Source organism: Sus scrofa, chromosome 12, assembly GCF_054392235.1.
Source record: "Sus scrofa isolate SSC_HxYL_T2T_F1_AM1 chromosome 12, Sscrofa_HxYL_maternal_Yorkshire_Landrace_v2.0, whole genome shotgun sequence".
Classification (NCBI taxonomy): domain Eukaryota; kingdom Metazoa; phylum Chordata; class Mammalia; order Artiodactyla; family Suidae; genus Sus; species Sus scrofa.
Window position 1 is genome coordinate 11,781,517 of NC_139394.1, and position 12,206 is coordinate 11,793,722.

General features: G+C 47.7%; 1 protein-coding gene across 1 annotated transcript in view; it reads left to right on the plus strand.

Moving 5' to 3' along the window:
- Positions 1 to 12,206, plus strand: part of WIPI1 (WD repeat domain, phosphoinositide interacting 1) — a 36,698-nt gene that overhangs the window by 5,986 nt on the left and 18,506 nt on the right. Inside the window, 2 exon segments of the mRNA NM_001190294.1 lie at positions 2,135 to 2,304; positions 6,982 to 7,078. Of these exon segments, the coding sequence (NP_001177223.1) occupies positions 2,135 to 2,304; positions 6,982 to 7,078 (267 nt within the window).

Here is a 12,206-nt window from a genome sequence, read left to right on the forward strand (position 1 = left end):
GTAGTTTTTCAGATTTAAATGTAAATCATTGTCTCTGCTTTCTTTAAAACAAACAAACAATGAGGAGTTCCCGCTATGATGCAACGGGATCCACGGTGTCTCTGCAGCAGCAGGGACACGAGTTCGGTCCCCGGGCCAGCACAGTGGGTGAAGGATCCAGTGTTGTTACAGCTATGGCGTAGGTTGTAACTCTGGCTTAGATTTGATCCCTGGCCTGGGAACTCCGTATACCTCGGGGCAACCAAAAAACAAACAAACACAATGCAGCACTTGGAAGACTTGGCAATAGCTTAGCTAACATTTACTTCTTACATAAAGAAATCCTTTGAAACCGTATTGTTGGCACTTTTTCATATTCTTCTGTGCATAGCTATCAGAAGTCAATTATAATTTCTTTCTGCCCTTTAGCTGGCACTCTAGAATATTGGTAACACTCACTCAGTTATGGAAGTATTTTGTTTCAATAAAACAATACCAACCCATTCATATAGTCCATATCAAAGACGTTGAGGTACTTCTAGTGAATATTCAAAACAAGTCCAGGAGTTCCCGTCATGGCTCAGTGGTTAATGAACCTGACTAATATTCATGAGAATGTGGGTTCAATCCCTGGCCTCGATCACGGGGTTAAGGATCAAGTGTTGCTGTGAGCTGTGGTGTATGTCACAGACGAGGCTTGGATCCAGCGTTGCTGTGGCTGTGGTGTAGGCTGGGGGCTACAGCTCCAATTTGACCCCTAGCCTAGGAGCTTCCATATGCTGAGGGTGCGGCCCTAGAAAGTACAAAAAAAAAAAAAAAAAAGGAGTTCCCATCGTGGTGCAGGGGAAACAAATCCAACTAGGAACCATGAGGTTTCGGGTTTGATACCTGGCCTCACTCAGTGGGTTAAGGATCCAGCATTGCCATGAGCTGTGGTGTAGGTCAAAAATGCAGCTCGGATCTGGTGTTGCTGTGGCCCTGATGTAGGCCAGCAGCAACAACTCCAATTGGACCCCTGGCCTGCGAACCTCCATATGCCATGAGTGTGGCCCTAAAAGGACAAAAAAGACAAAAAAAAAAAAAAATTCCAGCGCAGAAGTGTTATTCTCTCATTGTCTTGGGGTAAATAATAATTGATGCCGCCGTAATAGTGAAGAATACACGTTCTTTGGATTTCCTGGGAAGGGGCTTGGCCAATAAAATGTCAGGCTCTTAATTTATTTATTAGATTTTGGGGGGAAGGGGGACAGGGTGTGCAGTGGCTTGATGTGGTATGTCAGTTCCCAGACTACGGATTGAACCCAGACTGCAATCTGGGTGGTGAAAGTGCCAACTCCTAATCACTAGACCACCAGGGAGCTCTCTGTTAGGTGTTATTTTTATTAAAACATTTTGGTGAAGATTTTGCTCTGTATCTGTCCTATGTTGTTCCCTCTGGGGCTTGCTGGAGCCCAAGAAAGGCATGCCTATGACAAGAATGTTCTCAGAAAGACACTGCAGCCTCCACTTCTGGGCACTCAGGATCCTTACCAATTTACCTTCCTCCTGAGGACAGGACTTCCCGGCTCATAACACAGACGTCCCCACTATCTTCCACAGGAAAGGAGTTCCCGAGGGGGTTAGAGAGCACAGCACGATCAAGGGGGAGGGGCACAGAATTAACTATGTTTCCGCCTCTCCCCCCCGCCATCACTGTGGCACCTGTACCTCTTAGCAACAGGGACCAGAAAGATTCCGAAAGCAAAGGCTCCGACAGAGTTGCCACTCCTTTGAAACCTCTCATGGAGAAAGAGTAGCTTGAGATGGTCTGAACCTCCCAGACAGTTTCTGCAGAGTAAACAGTGGTGCCCGAGGCCCCTAGCGGGGCCATTCCACCACGCAGGTGGCATCAGGGGAAGCTCTGGGAATCCTGGCTTTGTGTTCTGGTCCCCGGTGTTTTCTTTACTTGGGCGCGTCGAAAGGGCTTTGGAACTTGAGAAATGATTGACGCTTCACAGTGGGGGTAGGGGGATAAAAAGTCATTGCAAGTGTGTGCGAAAGGAGGGCCCCCAGCAGGACTCCCAAAAGGCTGGCGCCCTGGCAGGAGGGTGCTCGGGGCAGGGGGCTGAAGTGTGTGCAACCTCGCCTGCTTTCCTCCCGCCTCGCCGCCCCCCAGATGAAATCCCAGACGTCTACATCGTGGAGCGCCTCTTCTCCAGCAGCCTGGTGGTGGTGGTGAGTCACACGAAGCCGCGCCAAATGAATGTCTATCACTTCAAGAAAGGCACGGAGATCTGTAATTACAGCTACTCCAGCAACATCCTGTCCATCAGGCTGAACCGGCAGGTGAGTGGGGTGGGGGGGAGTCCCGGGCTCCAGCTGGTGGGATCCGAAAAAACAGATGAATATCCTTCATGATGAATGCCTCGACCACAAGCGTGTAGTTCTACAGGGGGGTTAATACGCAGGCCGGGTGTTATGGGGACGTGGTTAGGTCTACCCTGCCTGTGCGTTTCAGTGGTACGACCCCTCCCCCGTCCCCGTTGGATGCAGGCTGGGCGGAACCCTGACTCTGAAGCTGTTCCGAGATCTACGGGAACCTCTCCTGTTTGGGCCCTAGATGGTGCATGCGTTGCAGGCTGTCACAGACGCCTCTCAGAATAAACTGAGGAGAAGGCGTGATGCTCCTAGGTTAGTTCTGAAGCCCGTCGGTGAAACCACCCCTTCTCTTGCCGGTCCTCAGGCCTCCCCAGGGGACAGGTGCTGAGTCTCAGGCTTCTCTCTTTCTTTCTCCCGGCAGCCCTTAAAGATGTTACTTCTGCTGTTTCCTTATTGGAGGAAGGGTTGTTCTTATCTCAAATGGGCAATATAGGAGTTCCGGCCAGGGCGCAACACATTCCTGGGCATGTGGGAGGGCCGGGACTTGGGTTCGATTCCCCCGCCTGGCGCACTGGCTTAGGTCAAGACTACCGACCCAGGAACTCCAAATGCTGCAGGGCAGCCAAAAATGAAGAAAAAAAAAAGTGCAATTACATTCTTTTTAAAAATGTAAGTTCTGGGAATTCCCAGGTGGCCTGGCAGTTAAGGACCCAGCACCACTGCTGTGGTTTGGGTCACTGCTGTGGTGCAGGTTTGATCAGGTTTGATCAGATTTTATCCCTGGCCTGAAAACTTCCGTATGCCATGGGCTCAGCCAAAATTAAAAAAAAAAATGTGTTCGTGTGTGTGTGTATGTGAATATATATATGTATGCATGTAGATACATATATGTATATGTATATATATAAATTATATACAGACAATACATATATAAATCATATATACACTGTATCTGTATATATAAATGCTTAGACTTGTGGTTCCCAAGGTTACCCCTCCCCTTGTTGGTGGGGAGATGGAGTGGGAGGCTGGGGTTAGCAGAGGCAAGCTATTATATAGAGAATGAATAAACAGTACGGTCCTCCTGATAGCACTGGGAACTATATTCAATATCTTATAATAAACCATAATGAACAAGAATATTCTTTAAAAAGAATGTAAAGAAAAAAAAAGACAAAAAAAAACCCCAGCTTCCAAAAGTACATAGTTATAAGATAAAATAAATTAAAATAGATGAAAAATTAAAAAGGTGGAAATTAGAGTGGGATGGAAGATGTTTATATGTGTAGACATGTAAAGACAATTAAATCATAGGAAAGGAACAACTAAAAAATATACGTTCTCATTAAATAAGTATTTGGAGTATTAGTAGAGTTTTTTCCTTGAATTATTAGATTAAAAATCCCATGAGGGCAGCAACTATATCCATTTTGCTCACGACTGTAAGACCTGGTAGAAAAGACAGTCCTGGCAGGAAAATGCTCAGTGCCTATCTGTTTCCTGGCTGTCTATTCAATACATAAACAAACAAATCAGTTCTTTATATGACTGGACAGGTCTGTCTATTCAATTAACTATTTCCAGGATGCTGGAGGTCACTGCCTTCACTAAGGACATCAATTTCCTCTTTGTGCCTAAGCTATTAAGCGCTTAATGAATTTTTTTTTTTTTAATCAAATGAGACAAAGTGCTGTCTTAAGGTTCTAAGAAAGCAATTGTTTCTTTGGGTCGATCCCCTGTTTTGTCTGAATAGCCACTGAATAAAGCAGAGTGGTAGAAAACAGCCTGAGAAATAGAATATGGAAGGTGTTTAAAGCAAGAAGTAGCACGTGATAAAGAAGATAAACCCAGGTTCTTGGCAAGGGAGGGAAAGGCAGTTTGGGAGTTTTCGACCTGAAGGCTTTTACGCACAATTCTTGGCTCCGAGGCTCCCTCTGAAATCTGTTGGTTGTACGTTACATTTCGTTGCAGAACTTTTTAATCTTTGCCTATGGTAATGGCCAGGACGTGAAAGGCAGACGGTTCAGGCAAACGTCCTGTAAAGATCAGAACCCTCAAATGGTATCTATGCTATTTATTTATATTATGTCTCTCTTGGCTGCTCTCTGATGTTTTCGCCAGCAAATGGGACAAAGGCTTATTCAAGTGCCCGAGTCCGTTAACCATTAGGTGCCTCCCTCTCCTCAATAAAACACTCATTAACTTCAGAGTTCCCCTCCCCCATCTTCTAAAGAACATTAAAGCACCTAGAACTGCTCTGCTGTTCACGACCAAGCTAACTGGACCCCAGACCAAGCAGGGCTCTCTTCCTTGAGCATTTCTCCCCCAAACAAGATGATCTGAAACGGCTGGAAAATCTTCCGAGTTGGCTCTTAAAACGTTCAGGTTTGGGACTTCACTTTTGGTTCATGGGGCTGCGGCAGCCCCTCCCTGCCAGGTGGGGGTCCTGCCACCCTCTCCCCAAGGATGTGGAAAGAGGGGCTGCTTGGTCTCTGTCATCCGGTCTTCAGGCAGTGCAGTTCCTTCCTAAAAAATGGGAGAAGTCAAAAGGCTGTGTAGAGAATTAGAGGAAAGAAAATCCCTATTTTCCTCTAAATCTCTAGAAAGGTAGATATTTAGGAATCATGATGGTTTTCATTTTCAGTTGCAGTTAATCCCCTTGCACTCATTGAGGAAATGTATCTTGTGGAGTAAAGACAATAAACCAGATGTGTTTGGATATGTAAACGCCCGTGGTTCTTGGACCATCTGTTCGGCGCGACCCTTATTATCTGCATGGAGATTGATTGGACGGAAGCCTCTGAGGGCAGACGCTGTGAATAATGTTCTCATTGATAAAAGGAGTTTTTACCTCTAGAACCTAGAAAAGTAGACAAGAGAGAGGAGGACAGGGAATGAGCTGAGCTGAGGCCAGCCCCGGGTGATGCCGAGACTGGAGGCTGATGAGGAAAGGAAGCAGCGATGAAGACGAAGCCCCTCCTGTCTCCCTCTCCCTCTTTTCTGTTTCCCTCCCTTTTTATTCTTCCTTGTCTGCAGCCAGCACAGGGAGTGACCTGAAGTTCGGCCACAGAGCAGCTGGTGCTGTTAGAGCCGGTGGGAAAAGATGCAGACGAGGTCAGGCAGGCAAGCTGGCCGTAGAGGTTCTTCCTGCCAAAGACATATGTTGATGACCCGATATTCCAGGGGTTGCACGCGGACCTGGGGGTGGGAATGCAGGAGCCTTTCAGAAACCTACCTACGTCCACAAGCTTAGAGCACTCCAGTCGAGACAGCACCGAGTGCTGACAAAAGGCAGAGGGACGGGGTAAATCAGGGAATCTATATCTCACGGAGAAACACTAAGATATGTCATTCATTTGGAGACCTGCTAGAATCTTTTTTTTTTTTTTTTTTAAACTCCTCAGCACCCAGATCTGTGGCTATAGAGCCTTAAATAACACTGAGAAAAGTGTTTCCATGTTATTGTTCTGCTTGGTTCCAGTGACAGTGTCCCAAAAAATCCTGAGCTGGAAAAAGTCTTGCTTGGGAAAACGACAGTGCAGGCTTTTCCCTGAAGGAGAGCCTGCTGCTTCCCGGTAGTGTGTTTAGGTCCCTTCCTTTCCAAGAGCTGTTCCTTGGGATGAAAGGATGTGGCCCCAGGGCAATGGTTCTTATGTCCGGGGTGCTTGTCTAAACCCCCCCCCCCCCGCCCCCCAAGCCAGATGCTCCAGGCAGAGCCCCTGAATGCCAGAGGCTCATCCAAGCCGAAGAAGCGCTGCCCAGAGGAAGCTGAGTCTCAGGAGCAGGGGTAGCAGGTGCCTGCTGGGGGTGAGGCAAGCACTGACCTCAAACTCCCTCCCAGGAGCTCCTCACGAACCACCCCCCACGTCTGCCCTCTTAAGAGCCGTGCATTCTGTTCCTCTGCACACCCGACCCCTTAACCCCAGGGACTGTTTCCACAAGGCCTTCGGGAAGAGGCTCTAAACCTGACAGGTTTCCTTGGAAGAGGAGGAAGGGCGTCAGGGCACAGGGGAGGAGGAGCCCCAGGGAGGGCTGCGGGGTGGGCGGGACCGGGGGGTGTCACGTGGGGGCCGAAGTGTCTCTCCAGTTCTCCCAGGGCTGGAGAGGGTGCACAAAACGGGGTTTGGATGAGTGTTTGAGCGGAATGAAGTTAAAGCTGGCAATCATTCAGAGAGGGTACTAGTAACCCTGGCTGATACAGATGAAGCAGGGAACCCTCCTTGTACAGGAGGGAGACTTTGCCGTGAACATCAAAGTGAGCCCGTCTGATGGGAAGAGGACCCGAAAATTTACCCACAATCATCTGCAGGGGCCAAGGGAGTCAGATCAGGAAGTATCCGGGATTCCCGGGCCAGCAAGAGGGGAGAGTACAAAAAAAAAAAAAAAAAAAAAAAAAAAGGAAATCTCACTTTCTAAATGAAGTGTCCCTGTATCCGATGCTTCTGTTCAGGTGATGCTGTCACATCCACAGGTGCGTGCACGCAGGTGTGCCCACAGCATTTTCTTCAAATTGACGGTCAAAATCCTTCCCCCTTTAGGCGTGGAGTCAAGTTAGGATTCACATGAAAAATGCGTGGATCTTGAGAAGGTCGGGCCCTTTTCAAGGAATCGGCCCTAGAGATTGACGAGTCTGTGTGATTTCAGAGGCTGCTCGTCTGCCTGGAGGAGTCTATTTACATTCACAACATTAAAGACATGAAGCTGTTGAAGACCATCCTGGATATTCCTGCAAACCCAACAGGTGAGCCCCAAGCGCAGAACAGGTGCCCCCACATCTCATGTCCAGGTGCCCCCTGCACCCGCTCTGTGTCCGCCTAAACAGAAAACCCAAAGCAGAGGTTGCGCTTTATGGCTTTATAAATCTTCGCGGTATTTGCCTTGAAGCTTTGTCTTAATTGTGGCAGCTTCAAATCGTATTAGGTTGTGGATCCTGCAGGGAGGCCGTGTGGCCGACCCTGCAGCCCTAGAGAAAGAGAAAGCTCCTTTCACCTGGGACCTGTTCTCAGCAAACGCGTCAGAGCATTTAGGCTGACACCTAGGAGAGTTCATGCATCTGGTATTGAAAGATGTTTGTCCCTAGTTATTTTCGCTGGTTGTTCAGTGTAGAGTAGATGTCATCATTAGAAGCAGGTTTTGACTTGATGTGTCTACCTGACTACAAGACAGCCTGTCCATGCAGAATGCGTTTTATTATGTTATAGACAGATCTCTCTGCTTGAGTGATATGCTAGGATGTTGGGACTTGACTAAATTCTCAGATGTAACACGGTTTAATAAATTTTCCCACTTTCAAAACGGGAATAGGGAGTTCCCTGTGACCTAGCCGTTAAGGATCCACCATCGTCACTGCCATGGCACTGGTTCAGTCCCCGGCCCAGGAACTTCCACGTGCCTCGGGCAGAGCCAAAAAAAAAAAGAGTGGGAAGAGTTTGGATTAATTAGGTTGAAATGGTGGGTGATGATGTTTTATGAATCCATGGAGGCAGAGGTAAAGGCTACGTCCTTCCTCCTGTGGCGGGTGGGGAGCCACCCACCAGAACGGTTGGCATATCTACTGATCAGAGTAATACTTGTAAGCTGGACTCCGACGTAGTCATTGAATGCTTGCTTCAGTTTATTGCAGTTTATTATTTATTCTATTTCTTTGACATTCACTGAATTTCAAGATTTTTGTGACCTGACCTCAGTCACCCACTCTTTGAGCCTCAGTTGCCTTATCTGGAAAATGGAATAATAATACCCACCTCACCGGGTTAGCCGAGAATTAAGCAAAACGATGTTGGTGACCGTGACTGCCATACAGAAAATATTTCCTCTGGCCTCATGTCCTCCTCTTCATCCGAATTATACAAATGGCCCGTTGCTGTTGACTTTGAAATGTCAGCCCTGACAAGATTGCGTTTTATTTATTTATGTATTTTGGCCATGCGCTTGGCATGTAGAAGTTCCCAGGCCAGGGATTGAATCCACGCCACCACAGTGACCCGTGCCAGAACAGTGACACCACCGGATCCTTAACTGCCAGGCCACCAGGGAACTTCCAAAATGGCATTTGAAAAGATCAAAGGGATGGAGGCCGTTAGAAAGGTCTGTGCGAGAGACCTAGAGCAGATTTGTGGTTGGGGGAGGGGGGAGGGAGGGGGATGGGCAGGGAGTTTGGGGTTAGTAGCTGCAAATTCTTACATTTAGAATGGAGAAGCAATGAGGTCCCACCGTAGAGCACGGGGAACTCTCTCCAGTCTCTTGGGATAGACCGTGATGGGAGATCGTATAAGAAAGGAACTGTGTCTATATACACACACACAACATTGAAAACCAACTATACTTTAACAAAAAGCAAAGTTTTTTGCGAGACTCACTTTAAAGCCTACTTCACAGCCTGGAGGATGGTAAGTGAAGGGGCTCTGAGGGGTTCGTTGTTGTGTCATCGTTGCTTAGGAACGAGAGGTTGAACTAAACTGGAACTGCATTTATTGCAGATGTACTGTGCCCAAGACTGTCAGGTGCAGGTGTGGGAACCACACACTGGGAACCCCAGATCTAGCCGGCCCAGGTGCCCGGAGACAGCCTGCCTCAAGTGACACAGTACAGGCCACGTGCCCTGCGTGTGTGTAGGGCTGGGACCCGGGAATTGACAGTCGGAAGGAGGAGGTGCTCTTCTTTCTGATCGGGCGGGACCGGCCAGCGGGGTCTGAGCAGAACCCCCGGGAAGGGTGGGCCTGAACTGGACCCTGGGGGCTTTGGGCAGGGGACTTCTTGGGTGGGCACAGGACATTCCAGGCAGGCAGGAAGCTCAAAGCTGCCCGTGACTCTCTGTTTCTTCAAAGAGAGGGCAGTTGGGCACCGCCAGCGGCCTCTCGATGGGGCACCTCCACCCTGAGCGCCCCCCTCTGCCGGCTCAGGCTGGGGACCGTGCTGCCCGCCTACAGGACGGGCCTGTTCCTCCTGCCAAAAGCCCGTCTCTTCTTAATTTTTAGCAAATACCGCTGTTCGTCTTAGCCCAGAAAACTCACTGACCGACTCAATTTTTTGCACTTTAAACAGGGAGGGAAAGGAGATTTGAGCGTGCGGGGCTGTGTGGGGATTCTGTTACAAAGAATTTATACTCTTTCTAAGGGGAATCCTTTTCAACCAAGAACAATTAGAAACAATGGGACATGTTCTCTCTGTCTCAGACAAACCCTCCCGAGTGGGTCTGGGGATAGATTTAGCATTTCCTTCCGAAAGAGGAGGACTTTGGATGTTCTTGGGCGAGAAAGCCCGGGATCTTCTCAAATCCTGACATTTGTAATGAGCCCCTCAACTTCCCCTGAGCAGTTGCTACTTTGGTAAAACGGAGGTGATCACATCCACCCCACAGTTATTACGGGGAGGATTCACTGGGGGCGTGGAGTGTGGGGGTGGGGGTGCCAGGGGCAGGTCTGGGAGCACAGGCAGGCAGTCAGCTCCCTCATCCCTTCCGCCTCCCGCCGGGAGGGCAGGCAGCCCCGAAATGGGTCAAAGTTTCACTGTAGTGACATGGCCGGGGCCCCGCTCCAGAACTGCCAGCAGGATCAGCAGTGAGGTCCTACTGTACAGCACAGGGAACTCTATCCAGTCTCTTGGGATAGAGTATGATGGATGCTAATATGAGAAAAAGAATGTATATAAATGTATAACTGGGTCACTTTGCTGTATAGCAGAAATTAGCACAACACTGTAAATCAACTGTACTGTAATTTTAAAAAAGAAAAAAAGAAAAAAAAAAACTGGCTGCAGCCTCTGAGCGGCCAAAACCATGAAGATAAGATCCTCAGAGGAGTTCCTGTCATGGCGCAGCAGAAATGAATCTGACTGGGAACCAAGAGTTCAATCCCTGGACTCGCTCAGTGGATTAAGGATCCAGCATTGCCGTAAGCTATGGTGTAGATCCTAGCCTCGGCTTGGATCCTGAGTTGCTGTGGCTGTGGTGTAGGCCAGCAGCTGTAGCTCTGAGGACCCCTAGGCTGGGAAGCTCCATATGCCACGGGTATGGCCCTAAAAAAGCAAAAATATATGTGTGTGTGTGTGTGTGTGTGTGTGTGTGTGTGTGTGTGTGTGTGTGTGTCCTCAGAGGCCAGGAGTCTCCTTTATTTGTTCCCATCTTCTCATTTATTTTCTGAACAAAATATATTAGATGGAGGAGTTCCCTTGTGGCTCAGCAGGTTAAGGATTTGGCATTGTCTTTGCAGCGGTGCTGTGCAGCTGCTGTGGTGCAGGTTCAATCCCTGGCCCCGGAAGTTCTGCATGCTGCAGGCACAGCCAAGAAACACACACACACACACACACACACACACACACACACACACACACACACCACACACACCAACAAAAAACCAAACAAACAGAAAAACCCAACCAAACAAATGAAAAAAATAAGATGGAAACTCTGAGTCTTGATCCAATGGTTCCTTCCTGGGTACACAGGAGATGGAGTCACTTATCTGATCGGCTCAGTCTCACAAATTCTCAATGTATTCTGAGTCAGTGAACTACACACCACAATCTACACAGAGTCTGCCATGGCTTCATGCTCAGTACCAAATGCGGCTGTAAATTTCCTTCCTTTTGTCTGTTTGTGTCCTGCCCATTCCTGTTGTGTCAAAGACGGCAGGCTGTTTCCTTTAAAGACTTGGGCCAGTCGGGGCTCGAAGTTAATTTCCTGCTAGCACAGCAGTCTGTGGCCTGAGCAGTTGAGGGAGGAAATCTCCATTAAAAAAAAAAAAAAAAAGAAGAAGAAAAAAAAAACATTCTGCCAACTGCAGAACTCAGGGATGCTGTCGTTTGCAGACTTTTAGGGAACACTGAGGAAGCAGTCTATACTGCACAGCAATGTGTGTAATCGAACAGAATTGCTGGGTATTCTCCTGTGGGTGCTCTCTCCGAAAACGTCATGCAGGTGGGGTCAGCATCTCATTTTTAGTAGCATAGAGCATGCATGTGTACAGAGACAATTTCTTTCTATTTCTAAAAATCAGAAAGCATATTCTGAGACCTTAATCAACCCAGAGGGAACCACATTTTATAAATCACTGCTAACTTGCTTAAAGTTTGACATGTAATGCTCTAAATACCAAGGTAAGAATGATTTAGAACCACGGGACTTCCTTCTCATTCCAGCCAACGATGCCGTTGGTTCTTGAATGAAAAGCAGGCATTCCTTTCCCAGCTGCAGAAGAATTCCAGCCAAAACAATTTTGGTAAAATTATAGCTGACTATGATTTATGAAAACGTGTGTCAAGTTGAAAGTCCAAAAGCCACATCAAAACCTAACTCCTTACACTGAAGAAAAAAAAAAAAAAGGCTGGAGGAAAATATACTCAAATATTGAGCATAATGAAAAGCCCCTGGGTTTTAGAATTGCGGGGGAGAATTTTTTTTTCTTTATATTTTCCAGACTCTGCAAAATTTCTACACTACCACTTTTTTTTTTTTTTTTCTTTTTAGGGCCGCACACATGGCATAGGGAAGTTCCCAAGCTGGGAGTTGAATCTGAGCTGCAGCTTCAACCACAATCACAGCAACAGCAGATCCGAGCTGCACCTGTAACCCACACCACAGTTTGCGGCAACACTGAATCCATAGCCCACCGAGCGAGGCCAGGGTTCGAACCTGAATCCTCATCACTTTTATGTCATAAAATAATGTCCAAGAAAAAGTTCACTTCCCTTCCTAAAAAGGGTTTCGTGTGACACTTGTGACAGAAACAGAAGACTAGTAGCACAATAATGTTTAAGTCTGTAGCAAAGCCTTCCTTCTTTCCTAAGGCGCTTCCCAAGAAATAAAGGTGATGGTTGGAGCTGGTTGGATTTGTCTGCGAGCTGGACTATAGGCAGCTAGAGGAGCTCAG